Source organism: Coccomyxa subellipsoidea (assembly GCF_000258705.1).
Source record: "Coccomyxa subellipsoidea C-169, whole genome shotgun sequence".
Taxonomy (NCBI): domain Eukaryota; kingdom Viridiplantae; phylum Chlorophyta; class Trebouxiophyceae; family Coccomyxaceae; genus Coccomyxa; species Coccomyxa subellipsoidea.
Window position 1 is genome coordinate 1,922,236 of NW_005178037.1, and position 12,558 is coordinate 1,934,793.

General features: G+C 51.7%; 3 protein-coding genes across 3 annotated transcripts; 2 read left to right on the forward strand and 1 right to left on the reverse strand.

The window, feature by feature from the left end:
* Nucleotides 1–1,760: 1,760 nt before the first annotated feature.
* On the forward strand, nt 1,761–6,257 carry COCSUDRAFT_23349 (FAD/NAD(P)-binding domain-containing protein). Its single transcript, XM_005648715.1, has 13 exons — nt 1,761–1,904; nt 2,137–2,200; nt 2,320–2,445; nt 2,568–2,727; nt 2,973–3,156; nt 3,401–3,516; nt 3,679–3,769; nt 3,986–4,177; nt 4,326–4,415; nt 4,528–4,652; nt 4,923–5,063; nt 5,298–5,421; nt 5,596–6,257. The coding sequence occupies exons 1-13, from the start codon at nt 1,872–1,874 to the stop codon at nt 5,752–5,754; spliced, it is 1,605 nt and encodes a 534-aa protein (XP_005648772.1). The 5' UTR covers nt 1,761–1,871; the 3' UTR covers nt 5,755–6,257.
* Nucleotides 6,258–7,576: 1,319 nt separating this feature from the next.
* COCSUDRAFT_15083 (protein chain release factor A) lies at nt 7,577–10,438 on the forward strand (the record flags this gene model as incomplete). The annotated part of the gene is made up of 6 exons (XM_005648716.1): nt 7,577–7,768; nt 8,086–8,262; nt 8,620–8,811; nt 9,474–9,622; nt 9,837–10,023; nt 10,298–10,438. The coding sequence occupies 6 exons, from the start codon at nt 7,577–7,579 to the stop codon at nt 10,436–10,438; spliced, it is 1,038 nt and encodes a 345-aa protein (XP_005648773.1).
* Nucleotides 10,439–10,802: 364 nt separating this feature from the next.
* Nucleotides 10,803–12,325, reverse strand: COCSUDRAFT_41499 (phosphatases II; the record flags this gene model as incomplete). Its single annotated transcript, XM_005648717.1, has 6 exons — nt 10,803–10,953; nt 11,280–11,433; nt 11,624–11,730; nt 11,815–11,890; nt 11,995–12,091; nt 12,185–12,325. The coding sequence occupies 6 exons, from the start codon at nt 12,323–12,325 to the stop codon at nt 10,803–10,805; spliced, it is 726 nt and encodes a 241-aa protein (XP_005648774.1).
* Between the last annotated feature and the right edge of the window lie 233 nt (nt 12,326–12,558).

The following is a 12,558-nucleotide window of genomic DNA, read 5'->3' on the forward strand; positions in this document are numbered from 1 at the left end:
GGGCTCAGTGTGCACATAAACATCAGCATGCTGCTGCGCCTGCTGGATGTCGATGTGGGTGCATGTCACATCACTGGCGGTTACGGCCATGCACCTTTCTGTGGACGCTGCTTACGCTTGTCTGCTGTTCATGTGCAGGCGCAACAATGACGCAAATGGTGCTTCGCTTCAGCATTGCAGACGGTACAGCAGCTGCCAGCTTGCTCACGGAGCAATCTATCTGTGAGGGTTTGCAGCAGATTCGCTTATTAATTCAATGGATGATCACGGCATGCTTCTGAAGCATGGGCTCCTTGGCATATGCATGCAACTTAGAGTAGGACCTTGGTTGCAATATCCCAGTTGGTGTGTTCAGGGTTTCAAACAAGTTGGCAACATGAATGCCCACGTGCACGGGTTCCCAAAGTGTGCAATAGTTCTGAAATGTAATTCATTCGACAGATGTGTTGTTCGGGGACTCTCAAGCAACATTGAATTGGTAAATTCACAGATTGAGCAATGCACGAAATTATTGAATGCAGCTCAAGCATGAGCACTGTGCGGCACCGCAATTGGAAATGTTGATGGAGCATGTATATGTGCACACCCCAATCCCCTGAACATAATGGGGGAAATTTTCTTTCCCATGGCGAGTAATGCAATTGTGCAAATGCGTCTGTGAAGGACTGAGAAGCTTCCTCTGGAAAGGAAGCTTCACAGCTGCTCCCCTTTTTACGTAAGGGTAGCTACAAATTCTTGGACGAAGAGTGGAGTACAATCAAGATCCCCAATCACAGAAGCAAGAAATTACCATGTTTTTTTTTTAAATACCATGGCTGCATGGGGATGACTTTCGCGTACAAGAGCACTACAGGAGACTCTGGCTCTGAATCAGACGGCAGTGCTGTCATACACAGGAAGAATGCAGTTGTTGACTATTTGCTCAATCAAAATGCTATTAGGTGAGCGCCCGTGTCCATGGGTTCATCCTTGCTGCAGGGCCTAGGAGCTTGGCATCACCCATTTGGATACCAGCGACGTGTATGGGCCTCATCTGAACGAGCAGCTTGTGGGTGAGGAAGGTTTGCCTCAGATGCACATCCATTGACAATGATCTTCTGGTCATGAATAGCATTAGTCTGCCCCTGCAGGGATGGCGATAGAAGGCAGGCGATATCAGTACACAGTTGCAGCCAAGTTTGGCGTCAAGTTCACTGACAAGGTCTGCTGCTTCCGGCGCGTGCCCGAGTCTTCTTCCCTCATCCATGACATTTCCAAAATTGCTCAGTGTTCTGATTTTAATGCAGTCAGTGCATGTTCTCCTGCAATTGCGCAAGGTGTGGCTCTCATGTGATATCTAATCATGATGCAGGTGGTGGGCGTGAGAAATCACCCGATAATTGGAAGCATGTCTTATGACGCAGCCAAGGACTCTTGATATGCCCAAGTGGATATTGCTTGGCTAATGGTACAGGCCCTAGGGCCGGAGAGCCACTGGCAATTATAATTAGGCAACTTGCTTGCAATTGAAACTGTTAAAACTTATTTTTATAAAATAATTATTTGACCTGGGGGCGCGCTGCTTAAGAATAAAGCTTAAGGACTTCTTTGGAAAGTGGAGTGGTGCACATAAAGAGTGTGCCTGTGTGGCTATGACATGCAGCGTGGCATGCATGGAAGAATGCTGCCTTCTGCTTTGCCACGTCACTTGCTGGAAGGGGGCGTGCTTCTATTTTGGGATCGTCCCAATAATCACTTCATCTTCAGATTCAGACCTTTCTAATCAATATATATGTAATCGTATCTTACTCTTCATTCCATCGTTATTTATATATCGTGTGTTAATACTCTTTCACAAACACCCATTCTGGGAAATCGCCAAGCTTTGCCCCATGCGGATCTGTCTTCGTGGACCGTTCTGCAACGTATGTAATCCTTATCTAGAAAAAAAAATGTGATATTATCATATTATCCTAGCAAGTATAAAGATAACCTGTTTATGGCATCTAGACATCGATGGGCCATTTCTCTTCGCACATGCATGTGCCTGTGCATGCCCATCTGTAGACACAGATGTCCACCGTTTCCTGCGTCGCTCTTATTACGCGTCGAGTTTTCATCGCATTCAAATGATTTACCATGCCCTAATCTTTACAGGTAGCTCTCAGGAAGGGGCACTATTTCCCAGGAATGGTGGACTCTGCAGTACTACGTGCTCCAGGTATTTTATGTGCTAAGAATTATCAACACTATAGCGATCACATACCAGTTCATCTTGACGATTGAGGGTCTGCAGCGCTCTCACACACTGCTGACTGATCCATCGGGTGTCACTGCCAGCTGGGATTTGGCGCAAGGTCGCTACGCGCGCCTCGCAAGAAAATGGCGCCGAATTTGATTTTGATCTTTTCACCATTGGCGGAGGCAGCGCTGGAGTACGAGCAGCCAGATACAGCGCTGGCCTTGGTGAGACACACTCTCAACTGCAATGCCTGGCATGTTCCTGGTGCCTACCAGGTCGATTGTAGAAATTGCTTGAAACGCAGATTTGATGAACCAATGAAGGGAGCTTCATCTGGGTCATTCAGGCGCAAAGGTGGGCTTGTGTGAGCTGCCGAGAGACCTGATCTCCAGCGATGAGAAGGGCGGCACTGGCGGCACTTGTGTGCTGCGCGGCTGCGTCCCCAAAAAGCTCATGGCCCTGGCTGGGCTCTTTGCTGAGGACGTGCAGGATGCGGCCAGCTTTGGGTACTGCCGCAGCCCACCAGCCAAAGCATCATGCCAATTCACCTGCATGTCACCTGCGTGCATTGCCTGGCACATTGTTGAGCCTTACCCATCTGACTCACTTCTGCTAATTCCTGTGGTCGGTGCGCATCATTGCGATGCCCTGATCTGCACGACAGAGTCTGAGCAATCGCATGTGGGCGCCGTAGAACGGGGCACAGCACTTTAGTAACGGCAATTTCTACTGATGGGAATGGCATGGTCAGGTGGGAGGTGGAGGGGCCGCCTCAACTGAGCTGGGAGAAGCTGCAGAGCAACAAGCGGCGCGAGCTAGAGCGGCTGAGCGATCTGTACATGGACAACCTGAAGAAGGCCAATGTCGAGTTCATTGAGGGGCGTGCGCGAATCGTAGACCCCAACACTGTCGAGGTCAACGGAAAGCAGTACAGGGTGAGATTTAAACTCCAAAAGGCAAAGTTTATCTGGCTACTGCCGAGCACCACCTGTTGTGCCAAGCACCACCTATCGTTGAGAAGCTGTCGACATCTGACACATTATCGTTGTGCTATTGAGCTAGGTGTACTTGCAAGGCCTCAAGGTTCATGTCTCTGGCGAAGGCTGCCTTTCAGGGGCCGTGCGTCGTCATCCCTGGCAGATTAGTTTCTGATATCTGATCTCTCTGGAAATCTTGCAGGCGAAGAACATCCTGGTCGCAACGGGGGGTGCAGCCAGCATTCCACCCATTGATGGGGCGAGGGACTATGCCATCACCAGCGATCATGTCCTCAATCTGGATGAGCTCCCCAAAAAGTACGATCCTCACCATTCTTGCCCAGAGAATTGTGCAACACCCTGCCCGCCTACAAGTTGTAGTAGAAGATGTTCGCATGAAGCCTCTGCTTTGCTGCTATCTTATTCCTCTTGATAGTGTTGCGAAATTACCAGTGCTGTATGATGCAACTGTCTCTGCAGGCTGGTGGTTGTGGGCGGCGGCTACATTGGCTGCGAGCAGGCGTCCATCTTCAACAACCTTGGCACAGAAGTCTACCTCGTTGTGCGCCAGGTGCTGCTCAGCCCCATCTTGTTGAGTTATGCAGAAGTGTAAGACTATGCATCCTTGTTGCACTCGAGGAGCATGACCATGATGTCCTCCTCGCTGGCCCCTGCAAACAGTCAAAAACCCCATGAGATATTTCAATGGTGCCTTTTAGACAAGGGCATCTCCCTAACGATGTGGCTCTGGTGGATTAATGACTGACAAGATACACCTGTGCTGCAGGACCTGCCCCTGGCTGGGTTTGACAGGGAGGCGTGCGCATTTGTCATGGAGCAGTACAAGCTGAGAGGCCTCCATGTTTACGGGCAGAGCTCGCCCACGAAGGTGTCCAGAGGGGCTGATGGGAAGCTGACCGTGCGCGTAGAGCCGTACAAGAGGGATGGAGATCCCTTTGACATTGAGGATGTCGATCAGGTTTGGTTCACAGCTTGCACCGCATGGCATGACATGCTGCTCCCATATAGATATACGTCAGGGTGTACGAAGATGTGCTGTGAGTGGTGATATTGAATGCTTGATGGGGGCTTGGGATGAAGATTTGGACTGTGGCTGTTGTTGGCAGGTGCTGATGGCCACTGGGCGGAAGCCCAAGACACAGAACATTGGCTTGGAGAATGTTGGGGCAGAGATCGACGAAAAGGGCGGTCTAAAGGTGACAACCTGTTTTGCGAACCAAACATGTGCAAACTTGTTTCCTGCAAGTATCTCCTGCACCAGATCTATTGACTGTAAGGCGTGATGAAGCTTGGACTGTGGGAATGCAGGTGGATGAGTTCAGCAGGAGTGTGAGCGTGCCCAGCATCTGGGGCATTGGGGATGTGACTAATAGAATCCCCTTGACACCTGTCGCCCGCATGGAGGGCAGCGCGCTCGCCAAGCACCTGTTTGGGTGAGCCTGTTCAAGTCCCCCACGCATGCACGATGGTCCCTCTCCACGCAGAGGAGAACTGCCTCTGCTCTGCACAATAGCCCTATCATCCCATGTGCCTTTGCCTACTGGTAAAGCATGCATGCAGAATATATGGCCCAGCCCTTCGTTCAGCTTGTCTGCCACCAGACCTTGTCCTTGGCAGGAGCAGCGTTTGGGCCTTGAATCAATCATAAGCATGCAAGGTGATACAAGTACCGTAGTAACAATTTACCGATGGTGGGTTGGCAGGGATGAGGGGGATGTGAAGCCTGACTACACAGCAGTTCCCAGCGTGGTGTTCTCCAGCCCACAGCTGGCGTATGTGGGAAAGAAGGAGGACGCTGCAGTTGAGGAGTATCAGGATGTGGACATCTACACTTCAAAATCCACGTGAGAAACCCAGTAGTTACATCCATATTTCTCCTGCAGGAACCGAGCACCCGTGGATCTGAAAAAAATATTGTTGCATTGCTGTGCATCGCACAACCTTCAATGTCATGCGGTGGCGTCTTGCATTGCGACTGCAGCTCATGTCAGGGGTGCCAAATGAATAGATCCTAAAAGCTGTTTGCAAATTCATCATTCTGCCGGATGAATAGAATTCAAATTTGAAATTGTGTGCAGGCCCATGAAGAACACGCTGGGGCGCAAGGATGTGAAGGAGTTTGTCAAGGTGGTGGTGTCCGCCAAGGACAAGAAAGTGGTCGGCTTTCACATGGTCGGCGCAGAAGCGGCAGAAATCTTGCAAGTGCGCCCCTGCAAACCTCAACAGTCAATGACAACAGCTGTGCACTTGCACCACTGCGGCTGGAAAGCAATCTTCAAGACTGCAAGACTTGGTTGTTCAAGGCCAGTTCTCTGGAGCACGTCTCTCTGTAGCAGCAGAGTCATGTCAACGGAGGGCTGTGTTTCATGCATGCAGGGCTTCGCAGCAGCCTTGTATGCGGGCATCACAAAGCCGCAGCTGGATGCAACCGTGGGCATCCACCCGTCCAGTGCCGAGGAGTTTGTGACAATGACCCAAACCACTCGCAAGTACCGGGGCGGCAAGCTTGTGGAGGGAGAGCCTCTCAAATGCTGAAATCCTTTTCTTCGAAAACAGTATTGGAGTCTAAGTATTGGAGTCATTCCAATTTGGCTGATTTTGGACGCAATTGGAGCACATGAAATCATGGCGCTTACCAGGGGATAGGTAGCTGACTGTCAGAACTGAAATTTATTGAATCCCATCAATGCAAGAGTGTATCAGGACCACAATCTGCCTGCGTGACATCTCTGGATAATTGCAATGGAAACTCTGTCATTGCATTCGTGATACTTGTGGCCACTATTACTATCACTGCGCTGCTTCAGCGATCTTGAGACGGGGTGCTTCCTGCTATGGGCCAATCGCTACTGTTTTGGACTGTATCAATTGGACTGACTTCAGTCCTCAACAGTATAGAAGTTCAAGAAGCAAAAGTAAAATTAAAGTGTGAGGGAGGCCGCACGGGCACAACATGGGACTGCGTGGTAGGGCAATTGCCTCTTGGATATCTTGATTCTGGCGCTCAGAGAGCGGCAGTTCTGTAATGTTGCAAGGTGACAGCATGATGCCGCATGCGGCATGGGTGGGCTGTGCGATATGAACCCTCAGGCCTGAAAATATCGGAATCTCCTGCCATGCGTGGGAACTCATAAGGCTTCAGGCATAACCAGGAGATCAACATGGCACGTCTCAGTGGCATTCAATGGAATCCTCCTGTAACCTCTCGCCGCATTCGAAAGTTCATGATGCAATACACCCCCCCCAAAAAAGCAAAAACATGTAAAAGACGAATGAGCGTCCAGCGACTCGATCCCATGACCTTCTGAGTACGTGGTGCGGGGACTGGGATCTTACCCCCCAGTTGGAATACCCCAGGAGAGTCGTTCCTGTACGACGCTCGCAAAGCTGCTGTTTTCGAAATTATAAGTAGCGAACCTCTGCAGCTTAACTAGGCTTCATCGATGCCCATCTTGGCATGCGGCAGAAGGAATCGCAAAACTTGTGCGTACACCAAATATCAATAGGTTGTAAAATTAATTTGGAGTAAGAGAAAGGGAGCAAGCACGGGAGTATGAGGGGCCTGCAAATCCTTGCCAGATGGCCTGATTCGATCTGCTGGTAAGTGAGGAAACGATATTCCAGGAGCTGTCCCCTTTTCACACTATCTACGCACTGATCCTAAAGAATTCTTATGATAGTATCATCTGAGGTGAAGGTTTTCAGATCATCGCTGTATTCCTCAGGACAAACTTTCTGCTGCAGGATTGAGACTCTCGTCGATCTGAACTCGATCTGGTTCCAATGCACTAGAAAGATTCATGAACGGCCGAAAGCTTTACAACAATTGCGAAGCCTCTTGGACTGGTACAGATGCGCTTTCATAGATCCAAGCATGCAAGATGGGTCCAGCCAAATCGAGAAACAGACCCATACTGCGATTGAGCAGAGCTTCAATACACAGCGACATCCCCCGCAGCAAGAGTATTTGTGTCACGCGCACCAGTGCTCGAGGCGATCAGCAGCCAGACACCTGAAGGAGTCTTTGAGGCATTTTTCAGCTGGTGCTCCATCGGCTGCTGCACTCCGCCATTCCACTGCCTTGCCGCAGCCTTTCAGCTTTGCACGGCGGTCCTTCACCTCAGCCATCACTGCTGGAGCGAAGGAGCGGCTTGAGAGGCTCAAAGCCCGGCATGAGGAGCTCTGCACACAGCTTTCAGGTGAGCACAAGCTGCCAGCTCAATCCCAGACACTTTTGGCTCAAATGTATGTGCCCAGCCCTACTGTGCCTACAGGCCACATAATCACATGGCATGCAGGGAGGGTTAAAGACAGCTCCACATGGTGGTTATGAAGGGCACATGCTGCAGGAGAGCATATGAACAGCCTGCCTCAGCAGGAGTTGACAGCGCTGAACGTGGAGCTGGGAGAGCTGACACCTGCTGTGGAGGCCTACAATGCGCTGCAGAGGCTGCTAGACGAAGCCAAAGGGCTGGAAGGCCTGACCAGCGGCGAGGATGAGGACATGCGGAAGCTGGCCAGGGAGGAGCAGCAAGTGCTTCAGGAGCAGGTGGGCTCCTGAGTACCATGATGACGGCGTTGCAGCACTAGACAGCATGACTGGCTTGATGCGCTCTGAGATGACTTGCCCTGAACTCGCATGGCAAGACTTGATGCCAGTCCACATACGTGCTTAGACCTGGCGGCTAGCACAAGCCACGGCTAGACCTGCCACCTCAACATCACACACATAAGCACGTGGTTAGTTCTGAAAGACCTTGGCACGTTCAAAAATCTCCACGCCAGGACTGTCACCCACGCATGGAGTTCCTGCACAGTCTGCCACTGTCAGCAGCATTTCACCCCCCTTCCTCATGCATGCGTCAGGTGCCGGCACTAGAGCAGGCGCTGCTGGACCAGCTGCTGCCCAGGGACGAGGCGGACGAGAGGGGCGCCGTGCTGGAGGTTCGCGCCGGCACGGGTGGCGATGAGGCCGCGCTGTTTGCCGGCGACCTCTTCCGCATGTATCAGCGCTTTGCCGAGCTGCGCCGGTGGAAGTTCGAGGTGCAGCCCCCCCCTACTGGCAGCTTACTGGTCCCATTATGACTACATCTGTCGATTAGAAGGGCGCGCCCAATCAGCTTACCATCACTGCGCTGCAACTTGTTTTTTCAGAGTTGTCGCAAATGAGATTGCTTGGGCATGCTTCCATCATTGAAGTATTTGGACACTTCGAACTGATGGGAGTATAGCTCTTGCAATTTCGCTTGTGATAACTCATTTGGGACATAGGTGCAGAGAACTCAAAGGGTCTTGCATGCGATGCCCAGGGCACAAGCTTGACAGAAACCATACTGCTGAAACATACATCGCCATACAAAGATTGAAGATCTCTGAGTGTTTGTCCCTGCTGCGATGCAGGTGCTGGAGATGGCGGAGAGCGATGTGGGCGGCTTCAAGCTGGCGAGCGCGAACGTGGCGGGCCGAGGTGCATACGGGTCGCTCAAGTGGGAGAGCGGCATCCACCGCGTGCAGCGCGTGCCCGTAACCGAGAGCTCCGGCCGCGTGCACACCAGCGCCGCCTCCGTTGCTGTTATGCCGCAGGCCGATGAGGTGCACGCCCTGACTGAAATACTGCTCTGCTTGTGAAGAAGATGATGTATCATTCTTGCCTTCACACCTCTGGCAAGGCGGCTGCTTTATCCAACCCTGCCGCATGCTGAAGAGCTGGGGCCGAAGCTCAATCTATGGGAATTGCAGTGAGTGGTAGCGCAGTCCAAGGACATCACCCATGGTGCAGGTCAATGCCCCTGACTTAATCATTGCTCTGCTTGCCAATGAGATTGCCATGTCTCCCCCACCGCCTCTTTCTGACACACCTCTGGCGGCTGCAAAGATAATTTCATCCGGCCAAGGATGTGCGCGACGTGCACTCTGCCTTACTTGTCTTGATTGACTGTATTTTTACGGCAGTGCGGATTACTGCACTTCACTGAAGAAATGTTTGTGAAGTCAAGTGCGGGGACCAGCGGTGCTGTCAAGTTGCAGTCAAGTATGATCACCCTTGCTGTGCCTGTCAATGAGATGGCGATGTCTCATAATCATCCTTTCACTTCGCTGGGAAGGGGCATCGGCAGTGGCCAGTTCCCGGGTATCTGGGCAGGCGTGCAGAGAGTTGTGCTTACAAGGCTGGAAAAGGACAAAGGCGCTCTTTTGAGGCTGAGAGGGCCAGGGTACGTTGCACTTGTGTCACTGATTCTCTGCTTGTTTGTCAGGTGGATGTGAGCGTGAAGGATGAGGACCTGCGCATAGACACGTACCGGGCGGGCGGCGCGGGCGGCCAGCACGTGAACACCACCAACTCGGCCGTGCGCATCACTCACATCCCCAGCGGCCTCGTCGTCGCCATCCAGGCACGCCACCTGTCACCTGACACCTAGTTGTCCTCTTGTCAGACATGCAAACCCTTGGATGGCAGTGGCAACAGCACATGCAAAGCAAGACAGCAGAGACTGTAAGATGGTGCTCGATCTTGGAACTGCTTTGACAACATGCTCTTGGTGCAGGCTTGCTCTGCTTTCCCATGTGGCCCTAAATGGGTTTTCACCACTGCAAGCATCAAAGGCAGCTCCCTGAAGTGTTGATGCATGGTGGCAGGACGAGCGGTCGCAGCACAAGAACAAGGCGAAGGCGCTGAAGATTCTTCGTGCGCGGCTGTTTGACGCGCAGCGGCAGCGGCAACGCGCTGAGCAGTCTTCCGAGCGCAAGGGGCTCATCGGGTCGGGGGACCGCTCCGAGCGCATCCGCACCTACAACTTCCCCCAGGTGCGCCGCTGACTCATCGCATGCATGCGCATATACTTTGCTGCATGCAAGAAGGATGTTCATCCAGATCATGATGTCTTCTCTCCGTCTCTCTTCTTCCTTCCACATGCCTGTGTCCTGGCTGATTTCGAACACATGATGTCCGAAATCATGCATATCGTATGATTGGCAAGTTTATGTCATTGTGTTTTACGGAAATGTTTCACCAGGAATGCAGGGCAGCCACTGTTCACCTCTGCAATGGTATTGACAGCTGGACTGTGGTTTTGTGGAGCAGGGGAGAGTGACGGATCACAGAGTGGGCCTGACAGAACATGGCATCGAGGGTGTCTTGAGTGGAGCTAGCCTGGACACCTTCATAGATGCATTGAGCACCCACCACAAGCAACAGCTGCTTTCTGATCTGGGGCAGTAGTACTGAAGCTGTATGTGTGTTGACATCAGCGCTTAATGACCGCCCATTTTTTTAGAAATCAGAGTCACAGGAGCGCAAGATATACTAAGCCTCTGCTGCTGACAATTCTGAAGTGTTCTGCACATCATCATGTCAGAAAATGTGCTGTAACAGACATTAAGGAAGACTACATCTCATCTATTATTGTCATCTGCAAATGGCTTGCATGAGCATCACCCTGAAAGTTACACACTCCAAAACATCATATGCACAGGTGATGAGAATTTCCCTAAAAACGAACCCAGCGAAAGTCCGAACAGTAATGTGTAAGGAAGAACGTGCAAGACAATAGTTACAGGACACATACAGTGGGTCATCTGCCCTCCTAAGACTCCATGGCCACGCTATTAGCAGGCTCTGTGCTGTCATGCGCCCGGCCGCCACCAAACACAAACCCTCCCGGCTGCTGCTGCGCAAAGCCGATGCTTTGGATGGGAGATGGAACGAAGGTTGCAGGCGGCGGCGCCGGCGCATCCCTGTCAAAAACATGTCAATCTGGCGTTCACTGCGCAAGCAGGTTCGCTCGGCATACGAACGCAAAGCCTGATACTTTACACAAGGGAGCACAGACATACAAGGCAGTCAATAGAAGCGCGCAAGCATCAAGGCATAGCGGGCGCCAAAATGGGAGAGGAGGCTGTCTCTGAAGTAAACATTGCTGACATATCCCCAGCGAAACTTTGCTGATCTCTGCCGCGAGCATGGCAAGGCAAGCTCATAGAAGCAAAGAAGTTCCCAGTAAGATGGGGGCTGAGAGCCCGACAGCGTCTGATTTTATAGCTGTGGGGGAGGCAGGGCTCACCGCCAGGCCCACTGGAAATCTGCATGGGTGGACAGGCCAAAGGGAGCAGCGCTGTTGCTGCCACCGCCTGATGAAGCTGCGCTGCTGGGGGTGTATCCAGTGGAGGTCGAGCCCAGCAGCTGGATCTCCAAGTTCTGCAGTCTTTCCACCTCAGCTGCGCATTAACATAGCTCTCAGCGTGCATTTCTCAACCACACATGCCACAGAATACAAGGACAACCGCTGGCATTTCACACCTCCCATTTGTAACCATCAAGGTATCAGGGACAACTGACATGTATGGCAAACGGGGTTGTATAATGATTTGGGCGTCGTGTTAAGCAGGGTTCATGGAGAAGACTGACCTGGCGTGAGCTGTGTGGCGGTCCTGTGCTCCTTGACCCATTTGTAGGAGTCGCACAGCCGCCACCTCCGGTGTTTCATGAGGTATCCAATGACTATCGCAGGCGACCTGCAGCATTGCTACACTCTCAGACTTGACTGCAAATGTGGCCAGGCAGAAGCAAAGTCAGGCAGAGCAATGGGATTTACGCACCGTGAGACCCCCTTCATGCAGTGCACAAGCACTCTTACATCCTTCCCATCCTTTTCTCTCTCAGCAAACACCGAATCTGCATCACAAACGAGACATTATCAGTTCCTTGAATGAATGGCAACGCAAGCATGAACCTTGAAAAGATCCAACACATTGGCAGATGTCCTGGCAGATGCTTACCTAAGAACTCGAAGCACTCCTCAAAGCTTGGTGGAGACGTGCTGACTGTGTGATATGTGAAGGAATTTTTGTAGAGTGGCTGACAGGAGGGCACCGTCTGCTCCCCCACATGACATAGCTCAGTGACGTGATATTACTTTGACACTATCGGCAGCAACGAATTCTCATCAGGTGGCATGGCAGCACGCACATTCAGGATGTGGGTTATGCCCACAGTCTTGAGGAGCTCTGATCTTGACGCATTGTCATAGCTGCCAAGGTAGAGAAACTGCGGGAGGATGTTGCTCGGGTAGGCGCTGGCTTGCTGAGATGCTGCATCTGTTTGCGGCATTTGATGGCCACACACGCTGCATTGCTCCCCACCTTCATACTGCAATGCCAAATCTCGATTGTTCAATCCTGCTTGAGATGTCCTTCCAAAAGCCCTCAGGAGAGCTTTTGGTTTTCAGATGAGTTGCAACACAGCCGAATGCTTCCTAAGATGCATTATAACCAGTCTTCGGGGCACCACATTTCCTTGACCCTAAATATTGCGTGACCATGGCGTTACTACAATCACGAGGA